At 43.0% G+C, this 15,298-nt stretch overlaps 1 protein-coding gene across 10 annotated transcripts in view; it reads right to left on the reverse strand.

Moving 5' to 3' along the window:
* The window catches only part of baiap2b (BAR/IMD domain containing adaptor protein 2b), a 109,058-nt gene that overhangs the window by 8,992 nt on the left and 84,768 nt on the right, over positions 1-15,298 (reverse strand). For 4 of the 10 annotated variants that reach the window (XM_078163122.1, XM_033611417.2, XM_078163128.1 and 1 more), the window contains 5 exons: positions 14,669-14,870; positions 11,637-11,838; positions 11,245-11,325; positions 9,435-9,600; positions 8,051-8,088 (listed from right to left, as the gene is read on the reverse strand). In XM_078163122.1, coding sequence (XP_078019248.1) covers positions 8,051-8,088; positions 9,435-9,600; positions 11,245-11,325; positions 11,637-11,838; positions 14,669-14,870 — 689 coding nt within the window. Of the gene's footprint in view, positions 1-1,764; positions 5,638-8,050; positions 8,089-9,434; positions 9,601-11,244; positions 11,326-11,636; positions 11,839-14,668; positions 14,871-15,298 lie in introns of those variants that run through there. The other 6 variants (XM_078163130.1, XM_078163129.1, XM_078163124.1 and 3 more) reach the window with 5 other exon arrangements.

Raw genomic sequence — 15,298 nt, forward strand, 5'->3', positions numbered from 1 at the left:
ACATACTATAGTATGACGTTTTATTCTGAATTTGGATGACATGCTATACTATGACGTTTTTTCATAATTTTGGACGACTTACTAAACTACGATGTTTTTTTCTGATTTTTCACGACATGCTATACTTTGACATTTTTTCATAATTTCTGACGACTTACTATACTATGATGTTTTTTTCTAATTTTTGACGACATGCTATACTATGACGTTTTTTCATAATTTTGGACTACTTACTAAACTACGATGTTTTTTTCTGATTTTTGACGACATGCTATACTATGATGTTTTTGTTGTTTTTTTTTTTTATAATTTTTGACGACGTACTTCACTATGACGTTTTTTCATGATTTGGGACAACATACTATACTATGACTTTTTTTCATAATTTTTGAAGACATACTACACTATGACATTTTTTCATTATTTTTCACAACATAGTGTACTATGACAATTTTTCATAATTTTGGACGACGTACTATACTATGACGTTTTATTCTAAATTTGGACGACATGCTATACTATGATGTTTTTTTCATGATTTTGGACGACATACTATACTATAACGTTTTTTCATGATTTTTGACAACATACTGTACCATGAGGTTTTTCTTTGTGATTTCTGATGACTTACCATAGTATGATGTTTTCTGTAAAAAAAAAAGTGTTAAAAAATATTTGGAAGTCTTTGCTCACCTAACAAATGCTTTTCAGGGGAGTGCAGGTGCTGGGTAATGTATTAAATACAAACAAACTGAAAGTGAATGTATTTAAATGGATATTTGGATGATTTAAAAATAATGCATGCATTTCATGACACATTCAGGGCCCGCTGGTCGTACCCTGATAAGCTGCGTTGTGGAGGCTCCCAGTCAAACTCAAAGATGATCTTGCTTGGTTATTCTACTGATGCATCCAAAATGACTGTGGTGTTGATTCATTGATGTTAAAGTGTGACACAAACACAATGACAGAAACTTAAACAGACCAGGGTTCTACACACTCACAGTGCTGTGTTAACACTTAAATCATGACCCAAATATATTTCATTCAGAACACAGGAAACAAAAATTAAACAGGCAGGTGTACCTACAGGAATATAAACACAACACAGTCATCTAAGAAATAAAAAAGCTCTATAAAATGAATATGCTGTGATCCGGACACACACACACACACACACACACACACACACACACGCAGTTGAGTTGAGAAAGGTACCTTATCTAGCAGCAGGAAGAGCAGGCCAGTGGGTGTATGGCAGTGGTAGGTCAGGGCGGTAGGATGTAGTTTAAATACTACTGTGCACTGAACACACACACACTGTACATGCAACAAGGCCGGTGGAGGTTATGATGGGAACCGACTCTGTTCCAGAAATGCTGACATGAGAAGTGTAACCAAATGTGCAAGGAGAGCCTCTGGTTAATGTGTTAAAGCACGGGGATGATCACCGGGAGCGCTCGTTCTTCTGTTAGGATGTGGTGAATTAGCAAAGACGACCTCTTTGGAGAAGTTTCTAAAGTCTGACAGAAACATCTGATGCTGCCACAAAAGTTAGTTCAGAGTTAAAAGCTGTTCTTTAACCTCCTGCTCTATAAAGATAATTCATTTAAAAGAAGCAAAAGAAGAAAATCACATTTGGTTTTGAAGCTTATTTAGAGAAACATTATATTTAATGAAAACAGGAGGAAAAAATGAAATGCTTCTTTTTAATTTTCTCTTGGAAGGTTAAAAACAAAAAAACCCCAGAAACAACCAAAATGTCCAAATGAGTTAATTTATTAGATCCTTTAAGAGTAGAAAGTCACCATACATTTGAGGTCATCAACATTAAACCTTTTGGTGCCCTCAAATTATGCACGTCCATAAATTCTCTGTACAACTTTTTATTCTTTTTACAATAAAACCCGTCAAAATAAAAGCACATCAGCTGATGTCGGAGTTATCGGGCCACAGGTGGTTGGTGTGCTATCTCTGCAGCGATGGCAGTCGTACCTTGGGCTTAATTTAGTGGAGAAAGAAGAAACACTGGCAGCTTCCTGCGGTTTGCTCTCGACTTTTGTCTCTAAATTCATCAAAACAGAGATGGAGAAAAAGGGGAGTTGGCAACGCTGAGGGGGAAGACGAGTGTTAGGAGACAGACAAACAGAGAGGAGAGCAGAGAGACAGCAAGGAAACATGTCCACAGTGCAGATGTGTCTGTCCTGACTTGAGTCTCATTTATAGAAACGCAGCTGACACTGAACAGCTGCTGGCAACACATGTAAAATATCTCTTTTTTAAGACTCTTAAAAAATAACTGGTAAGGACGGACATTTCTGCAGAGCAGGGGACGCACAAGGAGTCTAAACGTTCACCTCTTCTCTTTGGTAAAAACTACAGGGACCAGATTTCTGTGAAAACCTCAACGATATGAGGAAGACCAGTTCTAAGTGGGCTCGTTAGTGGACATCAGATGTGGACAGAGGGACAGGGGTTAGTAAAGACAGGCACTAACTGGACGGACATACAGACAAGCAGACCAGCATCTTTATTTAGCACAGAGAGAATCAGACAAACAGTCTTTTATCTTCAGAACATGATGCTTTTACTCACTGGGCTTTTTTTACTTTTTAATTACAAAGACAACAGAAGAAGAAGAAGAAGAAGAAGAAGAAGATGAAGGCTGAATGAGGTTTCAACACCACATTAACTCCTCCCCCCTTCATGGCTGCACAAACATGAGCCCTGGATACAACAAAGACTCTGATTGATTATGTTCACAGCGCGGACGCCTCGATTCAATCACACGTTCATCAGACAATCATTTCAGGGACGGAGAGGAGGCGGGGCTTCTGGGGCTCCTCAGAGTTTTAAAGTTCACATTTATTCGGCCTGGTGGGGATCCTTGATTTGCAGTTAGAGCAGCACAGATTATTACGGGATGGATTAAACGTGGCAGACATATCAGTCGTTCTGTGAACTCCAGCAGAGCGAAACAAAAACCGGTTTCTGGATTAGTGATGCCGTTTACGACTTAAAAATAATATCAGACGATGTTTAGGAGGCTGGAGTGAAAATGAGTCATCTTCAACAAATGCTGAGGATGACTCTGGTGTCAGAGTGATGAAGATACAAAAGAGGATGCAGCTCTACAGGATGATTTCATCTTGATTTTTGCAAATGTAAACATTCAGTCTGATGTCTTAAATCATTTGAAATCATTCTGAGCCCTGAATGTTTGAAGCGTCTGGCTCCGCCCCTGAGTCACTGTCGCTCTTAAAGATGAACTAATTTTCAAAATTCTAACATGTTATTCCTCTGGTCTCTGGCAGCCCAAAAATATTAGTAAAAATCATAAACGTTGTCCCAAATCCAAAAACTAGAGTCCTCGCACTCAAATCTGTGATGTCATCAGGTATAAAGTGCGAAGCTGCTCCATAAAACACTCCCTCCAGGATGCAGTCGCTGAACACAAATTCAACCAATCTCTGTGAATTCTGTGTGATCTATTAATTTATATAGATTCACCACAACTTTACTTAAAGGGATAGTGCACCCAAAACTGAAAATTCAGCCATTATCTACTCACCCATATGCCGAGGGAGGCTCAGGTGAAGTTTTAGAGTCCTCACATCACTTGCAGAGATCCAAGGGGAGAGGAGGTAGCAACACAACTCCACCTAATGGAGGCTGACGGCGCCCCAGATTCAAACGTCCAAAAACACATCATTGAAACCACAAAATATCTCCATACTGCTCGTCCGTAGTGATCCAAGTGTCCTGAAGCCCCGACATAAAAAGTTGTTTGGAAAAACATCATTTGAACTCTGTTTTTAGCCTCATTGTAGCCTGCTACCTCCTCTCCCCTTGGATCTCTGCAAGTGATGTGAGGACTCTGAAACTTCACCTGAGCCTCCCTCGGCATATGGGTGAGTAGATAATGGCTGAATTTTCAGTTTTGGGTGCACTGTCCCTTTAAATGTGACAATTTAAAGGGTAAAATCTAATTTTATTGTTGAGCTGCGTGCAGCTTGTCGATTCTCTCTGTTTATCATCAGACAAGATCATATTGTGCTGTGTTAGCTCATGTTAGCCGTGCAGAGAGAGCAGGAGGAAAACAGCTAAAAGAGACGCTCCTTCTGTGCCACTTCGAACGGCAACAGCTGGTCGCCTGCGGATTTTAGGCTGCAACAGTAAACGGTGAACGATGTTGTAGACGACGCTGAGAGCAGCCCGAGGAACGTTTTGAGTTTATGGAAACATTTTCTGTTTCAGAGCTGGGTGTAAAATAGATAATGTCCACAGAGCAGCTCCAGATTTTATACTCTCTGACATCACTTCACAAATGTAAACTGAACTTTATGAGACCGTGGAAACAGCAGGTTGGAATTCTTCATTTAAATTAATGATTCACAAACGTGATTGAATCGGAGGCGCTGAACGTGCACCGAGCCTAACAACAGTACCAGTTGTCTTTTCTTTCATGCATGAACGATGGTTCAACAAGGCCGCAGAATTTTTCATAGTCGGCCAATTATGTTTTCAAAATGTGATTATTTATTCTGATAAATACCAAAGTGATGTCGTCCGATTATGAAACAGAAAGAAGCAGCAGATTGAGACGTTTGAGCAGCAGCAGCAGGAGTCAGAGAACGTTTCTTTGCTTCATGAATAAGTTTCAGCACCACACTGAGAAACATCATGTGATTCAGGGACAGTCGACCCCATTCAGCCTTGGCATGATATTCACACACTCCCACAAATATCGACCCCGAGCCTCCGGGTGTGTGTGTCTGAGGACAGCGTCCCTCCACACCGTGATGGAGGCCGAAGACGTTAGAGTTCACACACAGTCATAAATATAAACTTTGATAAGGTGCGGGTTTTATTGATTAAATGAACTGATCATAGATAGGTTATGACAAGCACTTCTGTATGGCACATTTATGTACAGTAAACATCCCCGTCACATCGTCTGCGTCCTGTGAGTTCAAACATTTACATCAGCAGTTCACTACTCGTGATACATGACCTCTCGTCTCAGAGGATACAAAAGCTCACAGCATCAAAAGCTCAAATGTTAAATACTGAAAGAGCCAGTAAAATATTGATTATGTCGTTTTCACATGAAAATCCTCGTCGTTATTTCACACCCTGATTTACATGTTCCATTACATGGTCATTCTGATGGAGAGCACTGACATGTGGAACCAGGTTCCTCTGCTGGGGAAATATAACCCCCAGCCGTGTGTAAAACAAATGTACATGCATGAAAGACAAGCAAGAGATACATTTTCCTCACAGAAAATGTCCGTCACATTGATTCTGAATATTGGACTGGCACAGAGGCTGCTGCACCGAGGCGTCGCCGGCGGCCCGCTGTGGCTACCGGCCAGTTAGGCAGCACAAGGCGGGTCAGGAGGGGGGAGGGGAGATCAGAGAGGCGGGGGAGGACACAGACCAAAGCCTCTTCCTCGCATTGATTGGCTCAGGAGAGAGTTTATTGCCGTGAGTGGGAGGTGGGGGAGGAGAGGGTAAGGATGGGGGAGGGGGGTGGTGGAGGGGCAGCGAGGTGCCTGTCCTATCGCATCGTCTGGCTGAGTCTGTTTGTCTGTCTGTCCTCACACTGTCGAAATCAATTTGCCCTCTGTGGAACTGCGGACACAGAGAGGGAGAGGCTTCCAGGTGGGCTGGCTCAGGAGAAACAGCAGCAAACACAACACGGACACACGGAGGGGGCGGGACCACGCCGACCCCTCCCACATCAGAAATAAACCCCACACTGGATCGGACCCTGAACTCGCCAGCCTCTGACATGGCGGCTGGTTTCAGTTACATTCAAGAGAGATTTACACTTCGGCATCAAACACATACCCTACGCCATGACCTACGCCATGACCTACGCCATGACCTACGCCGTCACGGTGAGTGAAAACATTTTTTCTAACTTTAATCTACTTTTATTTCACAGATAAGAAATAAATTGTGATGACAATACAGCCTCCACAAAATAGCATTATAAGTCCTGTGTGTGACTTATTCTTACGAGTAGAGGAAAACTCCGCTAGCTGCTAGGCTAATTTATACAATGTAAAATGCCATAGGCTTGTGCTAATAACTTTAGCATGTTGTATTTGTGGGGAAAATGTCTCTATTAAGCCATGTTTAATGTGTGTTTAATGTGCGTTTTGGATCAACTAAACTTTACAGCACTTCACATAAACTCTGTCGCCGACTAGTGTTATGGACGTGTAACTGCAGAGTGACACGGACACACCCCCACACAAGTATAAATGCTCACAATGGCGAAGGCTACGGCGTAGAGCTGATGCAGAACTATAAATCCACCTTAAATGTGAATAAGAGGGTTTGAAGCAGGTGATTAGGGATTGGGTGGGTGGGTGGGTGGGTGGGTGCAGTTAGCAGGTGCAGGAGCTACTGGAGCTGCATGGTGCATGGGGAGGAGCTGGGAGGTCAAAGCACGAGTGTTTTGATATTAATGAACAAAAAGAAATCAACTGAAGACAGAAACCAAATCAACCCAAAAACATGCCTTAAAGTATCATCTACTTCTACCATTAAAATATATATATATATATATATATTCTCTGCGATAGTCCTGAGAGGTGACCTCACAGAGCCAGCCGTCCACCAGCATGCAGTGTTAACACTATGATATTATAACTTATCGTCCTATCAAACAAACAGAAGAGAAAACAACAGGAAACAGAAGCGTGTGTGTCTGCAGGTCACCAAACGTCCCAATCCCTCACCGCTCCACCTTCAGCTGTTTGACCACCTGCTCAGTTCTCATTCAGTCCATCCACTCAGAGGTGTGTCCTCCTGAGACCCCAACTTTTGTTTGGTACACAATTTCTCCCCGCTATTCAGGACCAGTAGCACCCGATAAATATGAAAAACTAAGACCTGCCTTTGTAGTATTTGTAATAAATGGCGTCCTCGTACCGGGACACTGGGTTTATGTTTAATAGTCCTAGGTGTGTTTATTTCAATGCCTCAACATTGCTGTACAAAAACTAAGTTACACACAATGCAACGATTATTCAATGTCCTCATACAAGACAATAACTAAGTCCCAGTGTCCTCAAACGAGCACTTTCTGATTAACAACGTCTTATCTTGTTCCTGTTGATTGAACTGGTCACGTGTTGTCATAAATAAAAAAGTTTCAACCATGACATGTGATCAGGTTTTGGACCGTTTGGCTGCAGACTGACTCGGCAGAGATGGCAGCCATCTTGTTTTTACATGGATCAGTGTGTTGTGCTCTTACTACCACTAGATGGCACAAAAGTGTCCATGAACGAGGACAACAGGTCTGAGTGAAGCTGAATGAAGTATAATAATGTCATCATATGAGGACGCAGGGTCTCAGGAGGACATGGACAATCCCTGCGCCCAGCCAGAAGGACACAACCCCTCACTGGCTTCCCACCCACAAACACTTCTAATTGCTACCAATCAAAGTGGAGGCGCTGTCATCCAGTTTTTATGGCGCAGGGTAAAAAAAATAAAATCAAGACTATTGAGAAATCAGCGGAGATCCTGATCTGACCAATGGTGAGCCAGCGCTGGAGACTGAGAGGCCAGTGGCGGGAAACTGAAGTCGACACATTATTTTATTTGTCATTTTGTTCATAAACAAACATTTATATTATAAACTATTTGAAAGTTTGACCAGATGCCTTTGTTGTTAGATTTTATTAAAAAATAAAGTGCTGAAAAGACTTTTCACATTAACTCAAATATATTGTTGAGAAAGGGACTAAACATTCACTCATTACCCAGAATGCTTATCGCCTATCCTGAGTAAACATGTCTCTGATAATGTGCATCTTATATACATGATGCAATAAATGTTTTTACTTTGAATCTGTTGTGAATTTTCAGCCTCTGATGAGTTCTCAGTTCTCAGTAGTCTGAATTTTGTCCTTTACACTGTGCCATAGTTTTTCAACATATTTACAGTGGATGATTTGAACTGAACCTGATTTTTGTATCAATGGAAAATAAAAAAATATCAACTGCAACAAATCGTTCTTCTTACCTTGTGGGGAAGCGAGGCTCGTACTCTTCAACCGCCTGCTGCGAAGACAGAGACAGACACAGAGTTAGTCCTGGAGTTTATCCTGAACCAGCATACTGGAACAAACACTCAGGCTGGAGTTGGGCTGGGGGATAAAATGATGGGTACAATATATCCATATATTTTCAAGCAAGATACGGATAAACACCGTTTATACTGATATGGGGTCAAGTCGCTTTACATAATGCCGTTCTTCACAGAGCATCTCCCGACAGATGGAAAACCACTTTTTAACTCCGCCCACAAAGGTTTTTAATTGTTTCAAACCTACTTGATACTTTTATCAGTCATGTTATAGTTTTTATAAAAGTGCTCGTGACTCTCAAATGTGGCTTTGACCTGCAGCTCAACATGAAGAAAATACTGAGATATATATCCTGTGTATCACCGTTCAGCCTGACGTTTTTATGTGTATCGACCTGCCCTACACTGAAGACTGGACACAACTGAAGAGCTGCAGTGAGCACAGCGGCCAGCAGGTGGCAGCAGAGAAACACAGCATGAGAGACTCTGCAGGTTCTTCATCCAGCTGCAGCTGATCGACTGAACGACTACAAACCTCTGTTAACTCTGCAGAGATGTGTGTCAGTGACAGAACATCTCAGAGTGAAGGTTGAAACACCTTGTTGCTCTTTGTGACTGTTGATTCAGTGATTTGTAGGTCAAGAGATGTGAAACAACATCTACATAAATGTTTTGGTGTGACTGGAGTCCTGACTGCAGACTCAAACACACACTTTCACGCTGTGGACACACAGCTGTGTGTTTACAGGAACTTTTCAGGTGTTCGGACATACAGATGATCCAGTGGAAGCATCGCTGACATGCATAACGCCGACTCCTTAAATGTCAGCAGAGATGTTTCCATCGTGAGCGCTGTGAGGCGGAGGAACACTTTAAGTTGTTACATGACTGCTGAGCAATTAAGCATCGCCCACATGTAATGTTCCAGGTGAGGCGTGGGAGGGAAGCTGCTAGAGAAGGGTTCAGCGTTGCATAAGTCTGATTCTGCCTTCTGAAAAATTACCCCCCCTCCTCCCTCGTTGATGTGGCTGCCTCCTCTCTCGCTCTGTTATCAGCTGGACGCCTGTCAGAAGCACGTCCCTCAGAGAGCCAGGCAGCCAGGCGCCACATCCTACACTCCACCCTCCGTAAACAGGAACCAGATTAACTATGAGCAGCAGAAGAAGAGACATCCTGCCTGAAGCTATCTCAGGTCAGCAGCGCTCTGTTGGGGAGACGAGTGCGACACCTTCACCAAGTTTCGTGTGACAGCTCATGTGTTATGTGTGAACTGGTGTGTGGGTGGATGCCAGCATGTGTGTTTGTATTGCAGGCCCCCCACCTGTGAGAAGCCTGGTCCCGCCACGCTGTAGGGGCGTTGTTGTCTGCCGTGCAACGCAGCGGCGCTCTGTGCCGCCATGCGGGACTGGGTGCCGTAATCAGGGGCGGGGAGAGCCATGTCCTCTCTCTCTAGAAGGTTCCCTGTGCTGCTGCTCTTCCCGTGGAGGCTGGAGACACACAGGTGTACAGGAAATGAGCAAATGGTAAACATCAGGAACAAATATTTTAGCTTGTGGGTGGGACAACACGCAGGAGGGCCGCCAGAGGGTTTCTGAAGGACTGTCATGATTGGTTGTTTAATTCTCAGTTTTCAGCCCAGAGATACAAACAAACAACAAACAACAACTCCGGTTGTTTATTGGTGACCTGTCTCTGTGTTTCCCTGAGAACGGTTCAGGGCAAACACTCCAACAGGTCGCCCCAAAAATCAGGGACCAGTTGCACAAAACACCTTAAATTCCTCCTTAAGTATGACACATAAAGCTTAGGGCCTGTCCCACTTCTACCCCTTAACTCTTCCACTTGGTATTGAGTGCCCTCGTTTGCGAGATAACCCCTGATGAGGGAAGTGAGACATATTAGGGTAGAGATCTTTCCCTAAGAAACAAGACACCACTTCACGCAAATTGGCGTGGCCGATGTGCAGGTATACGTCACGCATAGTAGCGGCGCAATGAAAATGCCAGCTCCAGCGCTTGTGTTGTGGCGTGTTCTCCGTCTGATGAATCAACGGAGAAGAGATGCTGAAAACAGGAGGCGCCTACGATGTCTTATAGTTCTGATTGAAGTGTTCAAGCGAGTTGCTGATGAGTTTATGTTAGTCCAACCATCTGTTGTTTGTATAGCCTACATTCTGATCGTACAGTAACAAATTGTTTTCCAGAACTTGCCGAAGTTGCTGACTTCGCAAAGTGTTCTGGGAAATTTCATCTTCCACTTCGTTGAGAGTGTGGGCCGGGGCTCCCTTGGAATCTAGGGCGGGTATTGCAAGTGGGTATTTCCATGGGAAGTGTGGGTATTTGGACAGGCCCTTAATCTCTCCTTAGCTGAGGGACTTAAAGGTTTCCATAGTTAAGGAAAAATGGATTTACTGCATTGAAAGAGATTTTACAGAGGTAGTTTCCATGGAGATGGTTTGTTTGCTCGGACTCCTGTGACGCCTGTTATCGTCTCGCAAAGTTACCTTATAGTTCGATAGAGAAAAAAATGGCAGAAGAAAAGAAGACAAGAAAACCTTATTGGTCAGAGGAGGAAAGATTAAACCTCTGGAGCAATCAGAGAGTCAGAGGTACCTTAAGTTTTTTTTTTAACCTTGCCTTGGTTGCTAAGGTCTTTGAAACTTAAGGGATTCCTTAAGTGTAAGACCAACGCAAGGAGAAAACCATCAGTACCTGAAGGAGAAGACTAAAGGGTGTTTTATGCAACTGATTTTATTTTGAGGAAACTTAGCTAGGACTTTAAGAAAAATCTCAACTTAAGGTGTTCTGTGCAGCTGCCCATAGGTATTTTAAGGCCAAATTCTGATTGAATGTTTTTGTGTCGAAACATAACCACGGTTTCAATGTTTCCGCTGCGTCATTATATACAAATGTAACGTTTCTGTGGTTTCAGTTTTCAGCTCATAAACTCTTCGACCAATAAATGTCGTCAGCAAGAAAGATTTGAAGAAGTAAATAAAGTTTCATTACAATCAGATGTTAATATTCACCTCATAAATTACCATAAATAAGTCGACAAAACAGATCTATCAGTTCGATCACACACTCGGCTGGTTCGTGTTCAGTGAATCTCTAAAAGCTCCTCCAACCTACTTGTGTACTCGAAGTTGCCTCATGGAGTTGCCGTCACCTTCAGCGATGACCCGGGTGTAGGAGAAGGGAAACCAGCCGCGCCTGAAGACATCAAAACAACAAACTGATCACGATACGATGAACTTTATTGATCCCACAGCGGGAAAACTCACAGGTTAAAGAAGTTTAAGAGTCAGATGCAAAAGAAAAAATGAAGAAACGAGTTAGAAATAAAAAGAGACAATAAAAACACAACAATACAAATAAAATAAAATCTGTTTACAGCTTTAACTCAGAGGGATGTTTATGATATTACAACTGATTAATAATCACACCTCACAGCAAACACTGATAAATCTGCTGACTCATTCTGAGCTGCAGACGTTGTTAACAAAATAAAAACTTTGACTCACATCCTGGTCTTCTCGTTCTCTCCGTAGTGCCACCCGTCGCGGGCCTCGGGGACCAGCAGGGTCACGATGTCGCCCTCGAAGAAGCTGAGCAGGGTGCTGTTGTCTCCAGCTGCGTGGGAGAAGATGGCCTGAACTCGGGTCCTCCCGTTTCTCTCCAGTCCCGCCGCCATGGAGCTGGAGCGTGGCAGTGTGCGGGTCTCCGCTGGGACAGGAAGGAAGAGGGACAGTTTTCAGTTTGTCTCTTCACATCTGTAAAGTTTCTGCTAAGAACCCGTTCACCTTATCTGAGCTGTGTGTTCCTCTGCTGAGGTCCACAGGTGTTTATCAGACACAAACCAGCTGTGTGTGAACGTTTCAAATGACTCAGTGTTTAGTGAGAATCTGCTCTGGATTTATTTTTACTCTTCTTCTTGTTTTTAATATCACGTCTCGTCCTGCTGCTGCTGCTGCTGCTGCTGCCTGTTTCTGATTCACACAGATGATCCATCAGATCTGTCTCTGGGTTTTATCTCCGACATGTTGGGAGACTTTTAAAGAAACATTTACTGGGAGAAGTTAAAGCTAACTACAAACCTTCCTCCTCCCAGATCTCTGAACGTTTGTACACAGTCGGGCTGAGAGATAGATTTGGACTAAAAGTTATATCCCAATCATTTTAGGCTATATAGTGATACACAATAAATAGTATTTTGGTAACTCAATATTCTGAAATCTCTTCTTCTGTGGACGACTAAAATATTTTAAATATTAAATTAACTATTGTTGCATTAAAGTTAAATAAAGTGCCGTAATATTTCGGGCTGCCCCCTCACAGTGGGGGGGGGGGGGGGGGGGGGGGTTATTGGTCTAATAGTCGCAGAAAACAACACAAAACAATCATGGAACTCTATGAGGAGCTGCACCTTGTCAAAATAAATCAACCCCTATATGACTAGACCATGTGTGACTTTCCTTTGAAAGGACAGACACAGGAAGTGTCCACGCTCAGCAGTCAGACAGGAGTCAGGTTAATCTCCAGGGCTGGTACCTGCAGTTATTCCACAGGCTAGTTAATAACATGTCGGGCAGGAAATCCAAAGTGTGGGATCATTTTGAGAAGGTGAAGGACGAACCCAAGGTGATATGTAAACTCATCTTCATTGGTCGACTACAAACATGACGTATCATCTGAAACATGGAAGTAGCTACATGCCCATTAGCCCACAGCGTCATTAACAGGCGGCTCGCTCAGTGTGTGACGTGCACTTGTAGATAAAATATAGGCCTATATTAATGAAGGTTCATTAGTACGGTTTTGTATTTCTCTGTAATGTAGCACAGTGTTAACAATGTTACTGATACTATTATAAACCGTTGTGTTGCCCCGCCTAAAATATATAGTTCAATAATTAAATTAATATCATAAACATGCGGGCGACTAGTCGACTAATGGCCCTAAATAAATGACCAGGAACATTGTTATTCAGGGGCAGGGGCCTAGTAATATTAAAGTAAAATAAAGTGGTTATTTTATAAAGTTAAAGAAAGTATTGTTTGACTAAATTTAATTAAATTACCTTCCATTAAATAATAAAGTTAAATAATGTATTGTTAAAATAAAGTGCAGTTAAATACAGTATTATTAAATTATCAAGTTAAATAAAGTGCTGTTTCAATATAAGCACTTTTATATGATACAGTTAGATAAAGTATTGTTATACTGAAATAAAGCAGAACCTCTGGTGCTTTTATTCTGAAGTGTGTTGATGTTTTTGCTGTGAAGCTTCCTGTTAACTGTTAGCAGTTAGCTGTCAGTAGTTAGCTATTAGCTGTCAGCAGTTAGCTGTCGGCAGTTACCTGTTCGCAGTTAGCTGTTATTATGTAGCTGTCAGTAGTTAGCTATTATCTGTCAGCAGTTAGCTGTCGGCAGTTACCTTTTAGCAGTTAGCTGTTATTAGGTAGATGTCAGTAGTTAGCTATTAGCTGTCAGCAGTTAGCTCTCTGCAGTTACCTGTTAGCAGTTAGCTGTTATTATGTAGCTGTCAGCAGTTAGCTGTCGGCAGTTACCTGTTAGCAGTTAGCTGTTATTAGGTAGCTGTCAGTAGTTTGCTATTAGCTGTCAGCAGCTAGCTCTCGGCAGTTACCTGTTAGCAGTTAGCTGTTATTATGTAGCTGTCAGTAGTTAGCTATTAGCTGTCAGCAGTTAGCTGTCAGTAGTTAGCTATTATCTGTCAGCAGTTAGCTGTCGGCAGTTACCTTTTAGCAGTTAGCTGTTATTAGGTAGCTGTCAGTAGTTAGCTATTAGCTGTCAGCAGTTAGCTCTCGGCAGTTACCTGTTAGCAGTTAGCTGTTATTATGTAGCTGTCAGCAGTTAGCTGTCGGCAGTTACCTGTTAGCAGTTAGCTGTTATTAGGTAGCTGTCAGTAGTTAGCTATTATCTGTCAGCAGTTAGCTGTCGGCAGCTACCTGTTAGCAGTTAGCTGTTATTAGGTAGCTCTCAGTAGTTAGCTATTAGCTGTCAGCAGCTAGCTCTCGGCAGTTACCTGTTAGCAGTTAGCTTTTATTATGTAGCTGTCAGTAGTTAGCTATTAGCTGTCAGCAGTTAGCTGTCGGCGGTTAGGTGTTAGCTCTCAGCAGTTAGCTGTTATTAGGTAGCTCTCAGCAGTTAGCTGTTAGCAAGAAGTTAAACCATTACAGTGGCGCCATTTAACGTAATGATTTGTTGACTGTGAGCTGGAAACACAGGAACAGCTCTTCAGTTCATACATTAGTAATATCTGCAAATGGCACTGGTGCTCCATGGTTACAAAATGCAGCTTCATGGTTGCAATCTGGAGCTGTGCAGATACAAAAACTCGACAGGAGAGAGCAGCGTGTTTCTCGTGTCTTTTTACGCCAAAATGCTAAACTGAGTCTTACGTGGATAACTTAAAAACAATTCATACTGGATGTTTGTAATATGGTTGTTTTAAACATCCCATGTTAAACAAGCGGTGGTACATGGAGTGTGATGGACATACGGCCCACCCAGCGTACACAGAAAGTGTCCTTACTCAGAGTGGTCTTGCCCTTGGCGGGGGCGACCTTGCGTACAGGCAGTGTGTTGGAGTAGACCTCCCCTCCGTGCCGCTGGGTCTGTGGTGAGACTTTGCCCTGGGCCACTTTGCCCTCCATCCACTGCTGGTAGTCCTCTCCTCCATGAGCGCCGGCGGTGCCGTTCATCACCGGCATGCCCCCCTCCACACCCATCAGCCTCTGCAGAGATGAGGACATTTGCATACAGGCAATTAAAACAAACCGTTTCCCTGAGGCTGTTACGTAACATCAGACGGCTCATTAATAATAACCAGGGAGGAGGTGGAGAGATCTGGGTCAGGAAACGCTGCTTCATGAAACGACCACATCTGAGCCCACGCTGCTTTAAAGATAAACATATGGAGCGACTGCTGGGATGCTGTGAGACGTTCACACGCTCTTTAATCTGGAACATGAAACAAGCTTTTTAAATTAGGAGCCGAACTGAAGACGGCTTTTCATTTTTGTCTTCAGTGAGCAGGAGGGGGCGGGGCCTTCAGGAGCCCGAGGAACGCAGGAATTTAAGCCTCTTCTGTGCAACAAGCTAATTAGCATCGCTTACGAGTTCATTTGCATTCACAAGAGCGATGAGGGCTCCCATGATGCCA

This window comes from Epinephelus lanceolatus, chromosome 21, assembly GCF_041903045.1.
Source record: "Epinephelus lanceolatus isolate andai-2023 chromosome 21, ASM4190304v1, whole genome shotgun sequence".
NCBI lineage: Eukaryota > Metazoa > Chordata > Actinopteri > Perciformes > Serranidae > Epinephelus > Epinephelus lanceolatus.